Here is a 16,015-nt window from a genome sequence, read left to right as displayed (position 1 = left end):
GCGCCCTTCCCATGCCACGTCAGCACTAGCCCCTCCCATTCCACTGCCACATCACTAGCCCTTCCCACTCGCCCCTCCCACTCGCCCTTCCCACAATTAAATTAATTCACAATTAAAATTTAAATTCACGGAAGACATAATCCGACAAAAATACGAACGGGAAATACGAATATTTCATTAAAAAAAAACATACATAATTCGAAAAAAAAAATTACATAGTAGAAAAAAAAAACATACATCATGCGAAAAAAAAAAACAACCACATCAGTGTCCACCCCTCCGCGTCCAAACCTCTTCGATGATATCCTCCTGAAGTCGAATATGGGCATTTCTTTGCCGCATGTCGGTAAATGCGCGCAACCGCTCAACCTCTCCATGAGGTACACCCATGTTCACATTCGCGGTGGCCACACCGTGGCTGGGTCCGGCACCCGTGTCATCTTCGCTGTTCCACTGAGTCAATTCGTCCCCTTCACTTTCGACAATCATGTTGTGCAGAATGATACACGCGTACATGATGTCGCCGATGTTGGGGATATACCACTGCCGTGCCGGACCCCTCACCATCGCCCATCGATTCTGGAGCGCACCAAATGCGCGCTCAACATCCTTGCGCGCTGCCTCTTGCCGGGTCGCAAAGTAGCTCTTCTTTGGCCCGACCGGATGCTTGATCGACTTCACAAAGACGGGCCAGCTTGGGTATATCCCATCCGCCAAATAGTATCCCATGTTGTGTTGGTTGCCGTTGGCGATGAAACTGATGGCGGGACCAACGCCATTGCACCTATCGTTGAACAGGGGCGACGACTGGAGGACGTTGAGGTCGTTGTTCGACCCGGCTACTCCAAAATAAGCATGCCATATCCACAGCCGGTAGTCAGCTACAGCTTCAAGGATCATCGTGGGATGCTTGGCTTTGAAGCCGGAAGTGTGTATCCCCTTCCAGGCGACGGGGCAGTTCCTCCACTCCCAATGCATACAATCGATGCTGCCCAACATCCCAGGGAACCCGTGCACCGACCCGTGCATATTAATCAGCTGCTGGCAGTCTTCGGGGCCCGGACGTCGAAGATACTGATCCCCGAATATCGCTCTAACGCCCGCGCAAAACTCCAACAGACACTGGACGGCGGAAGATTCCCCAATGTGGAGGTACTCGTCGAACATGTCGGCCGGCCCTCCGTACGCCAGTTGCCTGATTGCGGCCGTACACTTCTGTATTGGCGTGTGTCCGGGTTTGCCAGCCGCATCCTCCCTGATCCTGAAAAACTCGTACCTCCTCTCTAATGCACCAACGATATGCATAAACAGAGGACGATGCATCCGAAAACGTCGGCGGAATAAGGCATCCCCAAAACGCGGCTCTGGAGCAAAGTAGTCCTCATACAACCGCTGATGTGCAGCAATGTGGTCCCGGGGTACATGCCGTCGGCGATGGATTGGCCGAGGCACGGCCGCCGCCGCCTGCTGCCGCCGCTGCTGCCTCTGCCGGATCCGTCGATCAATCGCCGCTTGCACAGCGAGATCCAATTCATCATCGCTAAAGCCATCACTATCACTAGCGCCTGCGCCACTACCACCCGCACGACTACTCGCCATTACAGATAATTGAAAAAAGAGGTTTAGAGAGAGAAACTTGTCAACACAAGTGGTGTGAATGAAATGACGTTGGAGGAGCCCTATTTATAGAGTTTAAAAAAAAAAAATATGTCGGACGTCCGAGTTGGGACGGGCGACCTTCGCCACAGTGGCGCCCGTCCCACTCGCCCGTCGACGGGAGGGGCGAGCTCATCGCAGGGGCACCCGGGACCGGCGTGGGCGCCCTTCCCGCCCACTATGGCGCCCGTCGGGTCGCCCGTCCCCGACGGACGAACGGGAAGGGCGCCGTAGGAGATAACCTTACAATAGTTTGACGTAGCAGCCACATATAGGTATTTTAGTCATAGAACTCAGTTACAAATCAACAAAATCTAACCAAGTTACTTTCCCAAATTCTTACTTCGTGGCTCGATAGATTTGAAGAAAATAAGTTGCTTGTTCCATAATTTCTTTTCTAAAATTTGTCATTATAATACGAGTTTAAAGATAGCAATTTTATCTCCACTTTTAATTTGTTGATTTACAATTCAATCAATTTTTTAAACACATTGTTTTAATCACAATCACGTATGTTTTAATCAGTACTGTTTTTAAAGTCATGTTTTAATCACACTATGATAATATTAATGACAGTGAACTCTTTTAAATAAAAGAAAGTGACACTACCAAACGAAGTACACTTACCTACTCAGTATTCACACTATTTGCTTAGGAAATCCTAAATTACTCCATAAAATTGTAGCCACACCAGTGATGGAACTCATTGAAGACTTAAAGAATCCAAACAAAAGTCACTACATTCAAGTACATGCACGTGGACGTGGCTTTTCAAGATTTTAAGTTGGGTGGTCAAAAGGAAACGATTTTTATGGCGTCTTGGTACTTGGGTCAATGGTTGATGCTCGAAAGTTGATTCAAAGAGGTAAGTCAAGTTGATTCAAAGTTTTTCTGAGGTACTTCTTACTTTGTTCTTAATCTGATCACTTGTTTAGCTTTTCGAGGTTCTATTTTCATTCATCTTGTTGTGCTAAAGGTGTTTTCGTTCGGTGAGTTGTTTTAATTTTACTTATAATTTGTTATGTGAGTGTGTTTGTTAGTCAAGTCTTGTAGTAGGATAGTAGAGATCTTAGTATTTCTTTTGGATATGTCTTGTTCTTTCGTTTGCCTAGTTTTATGGTTTGAGCCTCGAGCGTTGCCCTAAGTTTATAAAAAAAAATCCATAAAACTAAAGTACTTGTTGTTCCCTTTTTTTGGTTAAAAGTGTCAACTTACCTTCCAATTGATATTTTGCACCCCTTAGATACTCCCTCCGTCCCGTTTTAGGAGTCCTGGTTGAGTCGGCCACATGTTTTAAGAAAAAAGTGTTTGAGTGTGTAATAAATAAATATTGTAGTAGATGTTGAGACCCACTTTTAATCGAGTGTCCAACAAATAAATGTTATAGTGGATGTTGAGACCCACTTTTAACACTTTTTTATTAGTTGTAGTGGATGTTGGGATCCACTTTTAACACTTTGTAGACATTTTTTATTAATTTATCTCAACCGGGACTCCTAAAGCGGGACGCCCAAAATTGATCAACCGGAACTCTTAAAGCGGGACGGAGGGAGTATTATATTGATGATTAGTATCAATATGTATTGGTACAAAAGCAAGTGCAAATTCGATTGCATATTGGATTGTGAATTGACGATAGATGAATATTTAGGTGTGCAACTTACAAGGAAATTGTGGCTACGATAATTAAGGCTAAAGTGAATGATCAATATAGAGTTATATACCTCTAAAACAAGTTATGACGTAAGGAAGTAATCGACCGTAAGTAACGTTAAACAACACTGGCACATTACGCTCACCTAAATTAAATCAAATGTTTGCTAAAATGAGAAATGAAATTTTCCCCTTTCACAAAAATGAGAAATGAAATATACCAAGCGGTTTTGCAATGCTGATGGTGGGTCTATAAATAATTGTTAGTACTACTATTAGTTTCTTATTAAATGATTCTGACTAAGACTTATGATTGGTAGATATCTTATAGGTAGAACAAGTTCAATGATGACAAATTTTCCCCTTGCAAAAAAATGAGAAAATAAATGCTCCATATGAAAAAAATACGCAGCATTAAACTTAGAAGGTAAGGAGGATTTAATTTAATTTAATACAATAAAATGTAGGTGACGTTGGTCTTGAATTTGTTGGCGAGAAGGTTGAGGACATATTTTATCATTTTTATGGAAAACAATAGAAACATGTAATTTCTCTCATTTTCACATAGCAATTACACTTAATTTCTCCCATTCAATTCCCAAAATATTTCGCATAATTCAATCTGCATCTAAAACTATTACAAAATCATGTAGCTATACAAGTTTCAACCATACCCATAATATCATGAACTTATTTAGTATATTAAATTTAGGGTGTGAAACTAAGTCGTACAGCTGTTGTCAACGATATGGTGTATGTAAATGGAGAGGTTGGATATGCCAAATTATTGGATACGATAAGTCATATGTGTATAAAATGACATCTAAAGTATGGGCTAGGTAGTTGCCATTAATCAACCTATCCTATCTACTACTACTACTATATATCTTCCTCATTCTCACCTTCATATCATTTCCCATTCCTCCTCACAACACACATAGTAGAAAGGAAAAAGACAAAAAGAAATTTCGTGTTATGATTGTACAGTAGTGATCGTGATGGAGCATGGCGATGAAAACCAAGAAGCCCCGTGTTTCCTTCCAGTCATTGCACGATTGGATCGCCTCGATCGTTTGGTAAACTCTCCCTTTCTCTTTTTACATCTGATTTGGATGTTTTCAACAATCTATGAAAGAGATGTGAAAGACTTATGCAGATTCAGCTTTTGGCAGAGAAGCATAGCTTCTCAAAGAGTGGTGTTTGTGCAATTGAAAGCAAAAATGAGTGCAAGACTCTGTCCTCAGCTCTAGAGGAAGTCCATCACAAGGGCACGCTTATGGAGAGACTCGCTTTCCTTGAAAAACGGGTACTTGAGGTCCGTTCATGTTTTTAATCTCGAATCAATATGTGATAAGCATGCACTGATGAAACAAAACACGAGATTGAAATGGCAAGATATGGTAAGGATGTGTTGTACTTACACATGTAACTTGTCTCTGCAGTTGAGTTTGGAGATTGTCGAAGGGAACACCACGTCGAGATCCAGCTCTTCAACAGTGCAAGGTCCAGAAATGATTGGTAAAAATGGGAATGGAGACACAAACAATAAACAACAACCGGAAGAAGATCACTCCACAATCCAAGCACAAGTAAGGTTCTTTACCTGTTTATGCTGCAGCTTGAGTGATAGTTCATATGCATGCCTACCGCAGATTTACATTTCTGCACTCAACTTTCGTAGGAAAAAGCTTCTCCTGCAGATGGAGTTGTGAAAGAGATAACAGCTTCATACAGAAGCAGAAGACAGAAAACAAAATCACAGAAGAAGTGGCAATGGCTGTTCAGACACACATGTTGACCATTTACATTCTGCAATAATACATACACTTGTATACGTGTGAGTGTATGTCGAAATTCACCAACAGTGTTTGTAAGGAAAGAAACCAAATATTGACAATAAGTGCAGCTTTTATAAAGCTCTCTGTTGACTACTCCACAAAAACTACAAAATAAGAACTTAAAGAAGTAACAGCAAATTACAGCTGATCATTACGTATCTACTTCCATCAGATTCATAGACAACATAAAGCCGTACCCAAAAACTAAAGATCATGACTTTGTTAGAGACTATATTGAAAGGTTGCAAACCCATGTTGCATTAGCACTAGAGGGAGCTGATAAAAAGTGACTAATATACATATAGTCTGTTAACTATATTAGGCCCAACCGAATTCGAATCTCAGAGGCTGGTTTCCTAGCGTTAAATCATAATACCTTTAGCACAACTTCTATTCCATTTAGACAACAGATGACGTCTGACTTACACACAGCGGACATGGCGGGTCCTGGCTATCTACGTGGCTTGTCTTCTGTTCCAAGCACTCTGCGTGATAGACATGGCCACAAACTAGAACTGCCACAACAGAGAGATTCGTAGATGGAGAATTCTCAAAAATGAATGGGTGCTTCCTTAGACGCTTCTGGCATATCCTGCATTCCATTTTCCTTACATCTCCAGATATTGAATTCTCACCGAATGAATTTGACCTTATCCTCTCAGGTTTTTGAAATATCCCGCCCCCTGAAATTCAACATGTAAAAATGACGAGACATGTTTCAGGTGAGACCATAAATTGCAAGAACAACTTTGAAGGCTACTTATCTAATATTTCTATACATGACAGTTCAGACTTCAGATTAACTCCAGAAATCAGATTTGTAGATGAGTAATATGTTATACCTCTATACTGGAAGGCTGAGAGATCTTTACTTTCTGGTTTGAAGGACAGCTTAGTATCATAGACAGGTGAACCTTTCCAATTGGAAGGAGATGCATCGGAATAATTACTAGAGCTTCGTCTAGAATAATGGCGACCAAATGGATGGCGAGAATGCCTCAGCAATATTCTATGGCTGGAGCCATGATTCTGATGATGAGGTGATTCATGACCTGGTGATCTCTTAAGAGAACTACCCGGAGCATCTATTAATAGCGCCTGTGATGCACTGCTTTCAACTTGGTCAAAAGATATCTGGTACATCATTATGTTTTAAAATTTTTAATGCAAAAATGAGAGAGGGGGAGAGGGGTAAGCCAAAACTGACAATGATGGACTAACCTGTTTGGACTGAAGATCCCCTTGAGATGCATGTGGTATGATGTCTGAAATTGACAGCTGATAGTTAGTGACTCCTAAAAAAAAACTTAATGTCATTGGAAACCACAAATTCTATTTGACAGAACCAGCATAAAATAGAGGTGATTGAAAGGCAGAACAAAATAAAAATGACACAAACTTCTTGATAACCACCTACTGCATGCGGAACAATGAAAATTACAACTACCTAGCGACAAAATTTGTTCTTTTCCAGGAAGCGTGGGAAAACACATACAAATGAAGATGGCTATTGACAAAATTCTGGATCATCATCAACAAGAAAATCTGGAAATAGAACTTGAATACAGGTTTTGCTAGCAAAATCTGGATCAAAATCAACTCAAATCAACCATAGCTAAGTTCTGACATCTACCTCCATGCCTGTTATAATGCACACATGATTATACCAGGCTTAAAGATATTGGAATTACAAAAGCAAATTTGGCAGTCATCTTCATCCACATTATGTCATACCAAATGTGGTATGCCGGGCTTTCCAATTCTAGGATACAGATTAACCAAAAATGATATAGCAAGCAACGAGAAGTCTCCACTTCATATATTTTTTAAGCAGATGGAATGCTAAAGATGAAATATTATAAAATCTCTCAAGTAAAATCAAACTTAAAATCTAAAGCCATGTAGTAAATTGTAAGGTAAAAGATGGATGCATGATATTTGTGAGAAAACAAGAATATTCAAGTCATGGATGGAACTCTCAAAATTTTAAATCGCTCATCTAAGTTCAGGGTAAAAAGTAGATATTGGTGATATCATGTCCAGAATAAAAATAGACGAAAGACTTAAAATTGGATATGAAAAGCTGATAATCTAGTAATCAGCTGATGGGATAAACATAAGTTCATGGAAACTAAAGTCAAGTTTACCCTAATTCCGTAGTTCTCATTCAAATTATAACTCACACAATGGGGGTGCTCACATAAATGCCTGGTCTTTATAACAAAAACGTGCATATCAGCTAAGAGAGTAGAGACTTATAGATTACCTCTAGTATCAATTAGTAAAAAGGTTATAACTACTGATGATGACTACTTTTAAACCCAAAGCATCCACTATAAAAAATCACCCACTCTAAATTTTATCAGTCCATTCATGACGCATATAACTGACACTTATACAATGCTATACGTTCAATTTGCACCAGCACCTCGAAGTGCATTGGTATTATTTAAAGGAAGAAATCAAAAGGACAAACTTGGGAGTCATCAAAGTACACAAAACATAAGAGAAGAGATCACTTCTTCCTGTAAAACATTCGACTCTAATCCGCCCCATGAACTGCTCCTACTGAATCATATCCCCAAAAGCATCGGCTCTACATTTCACAAAAATATTCTATCATCTTTAAAAGTTATACAGCAAAGTCCTAAATTGACTCAATGACTATTAACAAAAACCTTAATGCTACAACACATATTAAAAAACGCGAAGCCTAAACTCGTAAAAAAAAGCCAATCAGCCAGCCTAATCACGCACGCGAATCAACTACATAAAGTCAAATTGGGTGAAAGCATAAAAAGGAAGCGTGGCATCATCTCATGCATCAATGGCGTCGATTAAAACCTACCGCTATCACTAAACAACTAAAATCAACAAGTCAAATCTGTTCCCGGGAAAAAAAGGAACAAGAAAAATGGCGGATTATTTCATTCCTTAATCACAAAATCAACTTCAAAGGCTAAGCGCGGAAGATGATCATCCGATGATATAAAACAAATAGAACCCAAAATATCGATCATTGATCATGCAAATTCCAACATCGAAAACGAAAAAGATGGAGTTTTGCAGTTGAAATCAGGCATGAGAAGCATTTACCTGGATGTGCCGGTGCTTTATTTTTATCAGCCCTTCTTTTTCTTTTCCCCATTATGCAATTTCCAAAAACAATAGTAGCAATATAGTAGTAGTAATAAATAAATGTGAGCAAAGATTGGGAGGCAGAAAAGGTTGAGGTTTTGGGGTGATTGATTGATGGTTTAAGGGAAAATGGGGGTGAAAGGTGCCGCGAAGATAGAGCAGCGAGAAGCGGAGATGCCAATCAACAAAATCTAGCAAAGGGTAAAACGAGAGAGAGAGGATACGGTAATTTGGGGATTTCTTTCCCTTTCTCTTCTTTATGTTGCTAACCGCTCATATTTCTATGGTCAAATTAATTAATTAACTTATCAGTTTCATTTCTATTTTTATGCTTATAAAGCATTTTAAAAAATTATTATAAAAGAATCTTGTAGTGGTATACTTTAAGGAGTCGATATATTCTACAATTATTTATACTAGTACTATATAACAACAGAATCTAGGCTATTTGAGGAATATCGAAACTAAGAGCATCCCCAAGGAAAAGGGTAAATGAAGAAGTAAAGAGAAATAAATATCATATTTACCTATTTTTTTATAAAATTTCATGCTCCAATAGAAAGGGTATTTTATGAGGTATTATATCTTCTTTCATTTTGAGAAGGTATTTTTACCTCTTCTTAATAGAGAATGTAAAAAATTAGTTATTTTTGTTTGCCTTTTTAGTATACCTTCTTTTTTTTGAGTTTTTTACTTTTTAATAAGGTATAATAACCTTTTTGAGAAGATAAATTAGAAATATACTTCTCTTCCTACATTTTCACCTTGGAGATGCTCTAAAAGAGTATAAGCTTTTACCATTTATTTTGGTGATCCAATAGTCATACTCCATAAAACTTTCAATTTTCATAGTTAAAAGTTTTTTATAATCATATAGAGTTTACTATTATTACAATTTTTATAGCAATTTATTAAATATACAGCACTATACTTCACTTATCAATTTTATAATAATATTTTCAATGTATATCAGTTTTATCATAAAATTTCACTACAATACTATAGTCCTGAAATGATTGTGTAAGGGAAAGTCGATTTTATTTCTCCAAAATTAAGTTGTGGAGTACACGATAACATTATTATTTAACTCTATTTCTTATTTTATAAACATACGTATCTAAAAATGATTAAATATCTTTCGTTCAATAAACATTTATCTCCAAAAAGAGGCTTATTTAACTCCAAGAGACTTCGACGTATTTTTAGAAATCACTACCTTCACGTATGTTCTAGAGCCTATATTTTATTTTTGGCTCTAATTTAGTTAAACCAACTCGCTTCTTATTTCACATATAATGTCTCATCAAAGAAAAATATTAGTAATTGGGTTCATGCTTACTTGTTCCTTTACACAATTCCACGTCGTTTTTAATACTAGTACTAAATTAAAGTATGTTATCGGTAGCAATTGACACCCATGATAATATTTGTCAATTAACTTATTCAATTTAATCAATTTTCACATCGTTTTTACATTCGCATTCTCTTCAACTTTCTAATCATACATATGTTAGAAGACGAATAGCTATTACTCTTTAGTAAGTGGTAATTAATTCTTGAGTTCTGTTTAAAACTGTTATTTTCGTCGAATAGCAGGATTTATTAGACTTGATAAATTATGCGAAACATTAAAAGAGTTGCAAGAATGTACTTATGTTAGAATGTAAGTAGGTAGATGGGATACTACACCATGCACACAATATATACATTTGATCTAGACTTCACATCGATTCTGATTTCTGCATATGCATGCAACATTACAATTTACAACGCCTCAAATTCATCTTGTCGAAACGGAGACGTTTTATAGAATAAAAATTTCAATTAAAACTTTATACATATTTAATCACCATTTTACAATAATAAATCATTTCCACATTTGCCCATAACCAGAGAAGGCATGTTATATAAATAGGTGCTAAACCTTAAATCACTCACAGTAAATACAGCACCTCCCAAATTTTTTGGCGCAGCTATATTGATTGTGATCACGAATTCTTCTTCAGCAATGAGCGGGCCTACGCTGCTCTCGGATCTCGGAACCGAGATTGCCATCCCAATCTGCGCCCTCATCGGCATAGCCTTCGCCGCCCTGCAGTGGCTGCTTGTCTCCAAGGTCAAGCTCTCCACCGCCGCCGCCTCCAAAAATGGAATCACCGATCCGCTCGTCGAGGAGGAGGACGGCGTCGCCGATCACTCCGTCGTCCGCAAGTGCGCCGACATCCAGGCCGCCATTTCCGAAGGTAACTAATTCATTTTCGACTCGAATTCAATTTTGCAAATTAAGAGCCGATTTTTCGATTGTAATTCAATTGCTTCGAGTGAGTTGATTTCGACGAGATTTCTCGTCTTTCAGAAAGTGAAATCGAGTAATTAATTACTTTTTTCTGTCGGTTTCCTCATATTAAACTGTTTCTTTCGTAGAGTAGGGTTCGTGTTGATGGAGAATGTGGTCGTGTTCCTTTTTGTCAAGTTATCATCTTCTCCTTTCTTTTCTTTTTTCCATATTTATTTGTTCATAATTGTTATCACTGCATATAATGCTTTCTTTATTGACACGTGTGGCATGGCCCAAGCTTGTGTCTGCTATTATTATGTAAACGTGTTAGTTGAGCTCAAACGAGGTTAATTTCTCCACCGTTCAGTTATTGCTCAACTCGGCATATTTATATGCTTCTGCAGAATTTCCATTTCACTTTCTAACTTTGTCGGGCTCGTTTTTGTCGTGTTACTCATCTTTATGGAATTACTTTTTCCTTGTTAATAATTTAAGACGAGGCTTTTCAAGAAAAACAAATCTTTGCCTAGAAAAAATATCTAATATAGCATTTCTCTCTGGGCTAAATTTGCATTCTTGTATCTCGGATCCATTTTTGCCATTATTGTTCCAACAAGAATTGGATAAAACATTAAAGTATCTGAGGAGTTGAGATTGTATAATCAAATTAAATGAGTATTAATGGACAGTGTTTCAGTTATTTGCACTTACAGTAAATATGAGAACAAAGATATTCAATCATCAGAATCGAACTAATAATAACATATCATGGATCTGACTTCAATCTTGAATCTTTTGCGTGTGTATGTATTAATGAACATTCATGTATATGAAAACTTACCTAATTAGCATTATTATTTGCTACTTACTAATACTCCACTAATATTTATAACAGTATGTTGAATAATAACTTATGCTAATTTGAACCGAGAATCGGTGGAACTTGGGACTACACTGGTTCTGATAGTGTGATTCGAAATGTTAATTGGGATAAGGCATTGGATCAATATGTAGTCGGGGCTTATTAAGCACAAGTTAGAATTTAATTTGGCTCTCAAACAAAACCTGTTTATTGATGATTATGCTGATAAGCCAATTCCAATGATACAGGTGCAACATCATTTCTTGTAACGGAGTACCAGTATGTTGGTATATTCATGATTGCTTTTGCCATATTGATCTTCCTTTTCCTTGGTTCCGTGGAAGGATTCAGCACGGAGAGCCAACCTTGTACATATGACAAGACCAAAGTGTGCAAGCCTGCACTCGCCACAGCAGTTTTTAGTACCATATCTTTCCTTCTCGGTGCTATTACATCTGTGGTTTCCGGCTTTCTTGGAATGAAGATTGCAACCTATGCAAATGCCAGAACAACTTTGGAAGCTAGGAAGGGTGTCGGAAAGGTGTTCATCATTGCCTTTAGATCTGGCGCAGTTATGGGATTTCTCCTTGCAGCAAATGGTCTTCTTGTTTTGTACATTGCCATCAACCTTTTCAAGTTATACTATGGCGATGACTGGCAAGGCCTGTTCGAGTCAATAACTGGCTACGGGCTTGGTGGATCTTCAATGGCTCTGTTCGGTAGGGTTGGTGGAGGTATCTACACGAAAGCTGCTGATGTAGGAGCTGATCTTGTGGGGAAAGTTGAACAGAACATCCCAGAGGATGACCCGAGGAACCCTGCGGTATGGCCATGGAAACACTATAATGCTTGAATAGAATTTTTAACGTCGACGACTTATTTATGGAAAGTGTTGCAGGTAATTGCTGATAATGTGGGCGATAATGTTGGGGATATTGCTGGTATGGGTTCGGATCTCTTTGGTTCGTACGCAGAGTCTTCCTGTGCAGCCCTTGTTGTTGCATCAATCTCATCTTTTGGGATCAACCATGACTTGACTGCTATTCTATATCCTCTGCTAATCAGCTCTATCGGAATACTTGTTTGTCTGCTGACCACATTGTTTGCAACTGATTTCTTTGAGGTCAAGGTTGTGAAAGAAATTGAGCCAGCACTGAAGAAGCAACTCATTATCTCAACCATATTTATGACTGTGGGAATTGCTATTGTTAGCTGGATTGCCCTACCCTCTTCCTTCACGATATTTAATTTCGGGGAGCAAAAAGTAGTTAAGAACTGGTGAGTTTCCTCATCGCTCTGGTACTGTTTCCATGTTTAGTGTAATAACAGATACCATTTCTTTCTCTTTTCTTACAAAACCTATGAGTTTGTGCTCGCAGGCAACTGTTCCTGTGTGTGGCTGTTGGTTTGTGGGCTGGCCTCATTATTGGATTTGTTACAGAGTACTATACAAGCAATGCTTACAGGTAACTTTTTGGACACATCCAGAAAAATCTTGAATTAATTTAAACATGTTCGAATTTAATTCGGTTCTTAATGTGTCCAGCCCTGTACAAGATGTTGCTGATTCATGCCGTACTGGAGCAGCAACCAATGTCATTTTTGGACTTGCTCTAGGATACAAATCAGTTATCATTCCAATCTTTGCCATCGCAATTAGCATTTTTGTTAGTTTTAGCTTTGCTGCAATGTATGGTATTGCTGTAGCTGCCCTCGGGATGTTGAGTACAATTGCGACTGGCTTGGCGATCGATGCATATGGACCCATCAGTGACAATGCTGGGGGTATTGCAGAGATGGCCGGCATGAGCCACAGTATCCGAGAGAGGACTGATGCCCTTGACACTGCAGGGAACACCACAGCAGCGATCGGAAAGGTAATCTTTCGATCTTTACTCTAGAAAAGTATGCTTAATGATCATTGGATCTTGTGTTTGAAGTCATGTTACCTGAAGAGTTTGCAGTAACTTTCAGTGTTGTAACAAAATATTGTTGCCATTCTATGCAGGGGTTTGCAATCGGCTCGGCTGCTCTTGTGTCCCTTGCACTCTTTGGTGCATTTGTGAGCCGTGCTGGCATTTCTACTGTAGATGTTTTAACTCCGAAAGTGTTCATTGGTCTACTCGTGGGTGCTATGCTCCCTTACTGGTTCTCGGCCATGACGATGAAGAGTGTCGGTAGTGCTGCTCTGAAGATGGTTGAGGAAGTGCGCCGGCAGTTCAACACCATCCCAGGGATCATGGAAGGCACAACAAAGCCCGACTATGCCACATGCGTCAAGATCTCCACAGATGCATCTCTCAAGGAGATGATTCCTCCGGGTGCACTTGTCATGCTCACACCCCTGATTGTGGGGATTCTGTTCGGCATTGAGACCCTTTCCGGTGTCCTTGCTGGAGCTCTCGTCTCCGGTGTTCAGGTAACCCCAATCAGTCACTGCACATTCTATTTGCACACGGTTATGTTGGGCGACAATATCAGAGTTTTGAATGATTAACGAGCTAAAAAATATCTATATTGGTGTACAAACTTCCATTGTTTTGCTTGATGCAGATTGCAATTTCTGCATCCAACACTGGTGGTGCTTGGGACAATGCCAAGAAATACATAGAGGTAAACGTATCAATTTACTTTCTCGGCTTGCTTGATCCCGGTCAAACTGAAGCACGCTATATACTAATGATCCTTGGTGACAACAACAGGCTGGTGCTTCGGAGCATGCCCGGACTCTTGGTCCTAAAGGGTCCGATGCACACAAGGCAGCCGTGATTGGGGACACTGTTGGTGACCCACTGAAGGACACGTCGGGGCCATCACTGAACATCTTGATCAAGCTGATGGCGGTAGAATCGCTCGTATTCGCCCCTTTCTTTGCCGTCCATGGCGGCCTGCTCTTCAAGATCTTCTGAAGTAAGGCAATATAACTCTGCTCTGCTTCTGTTTATAGCTTAGTGTTAATATATTATGGAAATTTTTTGCAGTATACTTTCAGATTTCATTTGTTTTTCCGTATCTCTTGTTTTAAGTTGTTGCTGCAGATCTAACAAGTTGAAACTAAAAATATGGATATTTTGGTGAAGTAATTGTTTGTTGGTTTACTGATTCACAACCTGTTCGCATGCTATTCATTTATGTTTGTGAATTCTTTTCCATATAAATAAACTGTGTATTCACGATGGCCTACGAAGAATAAATTTTTACCAAAAATATCTTATACAGGTCTATTTGGAAATAACACACAAATTGTAATATTTTAAATTAATTTTAAAGTTCTTGGACGTATTAGAGTTTGGCCAAAGTTGATTATTTTAGAAATCAATATTTCTTTTTAAAATAAAGGAAATACTACGTTGTAACAACTAGGCTGCATTATGTTGCTAAGTCTAAACTTTTTGACAAACTTTCTTTTTGGCATAGAGAGTGGGATTTTTATAATGAAAGCATCAGTTTTTTTTTTGCTTTGTAGTTGAGAGAGGAAGACTATCTAGGCGGCGACTTATGTAATATTCTGGTCACGTTGCCACACGTTTATTTAAACATACTATAGTATTAAAATATGATGCAACCTAATAATGTGTAGGCTCTTGTCGTTTGCTGGACTATGCTGCACGAAATTTATTTTACAAAATCGCTTTTTTACCATTCAAACTTAGTTCACTACTTTTGTAAATTTGTTTGATGTTAGATTCAATTTTATTGGTAATTTTTATATTGAGGACGAATATTGTCTAATATATATACCTCTCGCGTGGATTGTTGCGGATTTTATCGTAGGCAAAAAATATTGTATATTAATATAATTCCATAACAAAAGTAGCGATTCATATATCTTATTTTTGGGATCTATTTTCAAATTCCATTTGCACCTTTAAATAAATTTCGTTTACACATTTACTAAACGATGTATATTTCGTGTAAGAACATCTTACTTCTTATAGGTAGTCTCTAAAATAAAACACATATACTCCGTATAATATTAATCAAATAAATCAACACTAAAAATATAACTTCAATCTTCACCTAATGTATAGGCGGAATAATAATTTTATGTAATTTAATGAATATGCCCCACCAGATTTGGTGTTGGCGCCTGTAGCTAGTGACCCAGTGATTACGATGTATGTTAGACTTTTCAATTACGATGTTTGAGTATACTCGAAAAGAAAAAACGAAATTAATATTTTCTCTTATCATAAAAAAACAGTCCTATTATAGATGACATTATAGACATAGGTAAAAGAGGAGAGTGGAATTTTAAAAATAGATAAAGTAGGAGATAAAAGAAAAAATAATAAACTTCTACTTATACTAATTTTAGTGAATATTAGACCAAAATATGAAAATAGACTCTCTTTTTTTGTGAATGAATATACTCTCCTCATTTGTTGTTAACTGACTTGTTTTTCTATTTCATGTTCCAAAATAATTGAGTCATTTTGTATTTTGGCAAAAAAGTAATATATTTTCTCTTTCTTATTTTATTCATTCTCATATTTTAGTCATCGTTCACTTAACACTAAATATCTATATGTTTTTTTTAACACTGTACCTGAAAAAAAATGACTTAATTAATAAGAAAATGTAAGAGGA

General features: G+C 38.1%; 3 protein-coding genes across 13 annotated transcripts; 2 read left to right on the top strand and 1 right to left on the bottom strand.

The window, feature by feature from the left end:
* Positions 1-4,063: 4,063 nt before the first annotated feature.
* On the bottom strand, positions 4,064-8,526 carry LOC125191310 (uncharacterized). Of its 8 annotated transcripts, XR_016130886.1 has the most exons (7): positions 8,244-8,526; positions 6,369-6,442; positions 5,990-6,281; positions 5,574-5,830; positions 4,913-5,003; positions 4,731-4,797; positions 4,064-4,435 (listed from the first exon to the last, which is right to left on the bottom strand). XR_016130886.1 is itself a non-coding variant. In XM_089059645.1 (6 exons), exons 1-5 carry the CDS (start codon positions 8,293-8,295, stop codon positions 4,953-4,955), a joined length of 726 nt encoding a protein of 241 aa, XP_088915771.1. In that variant the 5' UTR covers positions 8,296-8,526; the 3' UTR covers positions 4,064-4,797; positions 4,913-4,952. The 8 variants fall into 8 exon arrangements, 7 of the variants coding, with proteins under 7 accessions (XP_088915771.1, XP_088915777.1, XP_088915773.1 ...); XM_089059645.1 differs by having other exon boundaries at positions 4,064-4,797; XM_089059651.1 differs by having other exon boundaries at positions 4,064-4,797; positions 5,990-6,255.
* Positions 4,246-5,240, top strand: LOC125191312 (uncharacterized). 3 transcript variants are annotated; one of them, XM_048088835.1, is made up of 4 exons: positions 4,246-4,385; positions 4,472-4,624; positions 4,752-4,898; positions 4,991-5,240. In XM_048088835.1, the coding sequence occupies exons 1-4, from the start codon at positions 4,308-4,310 to the stop codon at positions 5,105-5,107; spliced, it is 495 nt and encodes a 164-aa protein (XP_047944792.1). In that variant the 5' UTR covers positions 4,246-4,307; the 3' UTR covers positions 5,108-5,240. The 3 variants fall into 3 exon arrangements, with proteins under 3 accessions (XP_047944792.1, XP_047944791.1, XP_088915778.1); XM_048088834.2 differs by having other exon boundaries at positions 4,466-4,624; XM_089059652.1 differs by having other exon boundaries at positions 4,466-4,624; positions 4,752-4,903; positions 4,991-5,116.
* A 1,670-nt stretch (positions 8,527-10,196) lies between the features above and the next one.
* Positions 10,197-14,504, top strand: LOC125190665 (pyrophosphate-energized vacuolar membrane proton pump). 2 transcript variants are annotated; one of them, XM_089059015.1, is made up of 8 exons: positions 10,197-10,528; positions 11,770-12,248; positions 12,324-12,703; positions 12,805-12,891; positions 12,972-13,302; positions 13,434-13,844; positions 13,979-14,038; positions 14,128-14,504. In XM_089059015.1, exons 1-8 carry the CDS (start codon positions 10,294-10,296, stop codon positions 14,332-14,334), a joined length of 2,190 nt encoding a protein of 729 aa, XP_088915141.1. In that variant the 5' UTR covers positions 10,197-10,293; the 3' UTR covers positions 14,335-14,504. The 2 variants fall into 2 exon arrangements, with proteins under 2 accessions (XP_088915141.1, XP_047943972.2); XM_048088015.2 differs by having other exon boundaries at positions 10,198-10,528; positions 11,674-12,248.
* The last annotated feature ends 1,511 nt before the right edge of the window (positions 14,505-16,015 follow it).

Source organism: Salvia hispanica, chromosome 5 (genome assembly GCF_029641045.1).
Source record: "Salvia hispanica isolate PSC_SH4W2 chromosome 5, Shi_PSC_v1, whole genome shotgun sequence".
Classification (NCBI taxonomy): Eukaryota; Viridiplantae; Streptophyta; class Magnoliopsida; order Lamiales; family Lamiaceae; genus Salvia; species Salvia hispanica.
The sequence above is the reverse complement of the archived record's forward strand: the minus strand, read 5'-3'. Positions and strand labels throughout refer to the sequence as shown.

Bases quoted from the DNA above. Each gene is read 5' to 3' on its own strand.
- LOC125191312 (XM_048088834.2), top strand. From the start codon at position 4,308: ATGGAGCATGGCGATGAAAACCAAGAAGCCCCGTGTTTCCTTCCAGTC. The intron at 4,386-4,465 runs GTAAACTCTCCC...AGACTTATGCAG, and splicing joins TGGATCGCCTCGATCGTTTG to ATTCAGCTTTTGGCAGAGAA. The intron at 4,625-4,751 runs GTCCGTTCATGT...TTGTCTCTGCAG, and splicing joins TTGAAAAACGGGTACTTGAG to TTGAGTTTGGAGATTGTCGA.
- LOC125191310 (XM_089059645.1), bottom strand. From the start codon at position 8,295: ATGGGGAAAAGAAAAAGAAGGGCTGATAAAAATAAAGCACCGGCACAT. The intron at 6,443-8,243 runs GTAAATGCTTCT...GTTTTTTTTTAG, and splicing joins TAAAGCACCGGCACATCCAG to GAGTCACTAACTATCAGCTG. The intron at 6,282-6,368 runs GTTAGTCCATCA...ATGATGTACCAG, and splicing joins GGGATCTTCAGTCCAAACAG to ATATCTTTTGACCAAGTTGA.
- LOC125190665 (XM_048088015.2), top strand. From the start codon at position 10,294: ATGAGCGGGCCTACGCTGCTCTCGGATCTCGGAACCGAGATTGCCATC. The intron at 13,845-13,978 runs GTAACCCCAATC...TGCTTGATGCAG, and splicing joins CTCTCGTCTCCGGTGTTCAG to ATTGCAATTTCTGCATCCAA. The intron at 14,039-14,127 runs GTAAACGTATCA...TGACAACAACAG, and splicing joins ATGCCAAGAAATACATAGAG to GCTGGTGCTTCGGAGCATGC.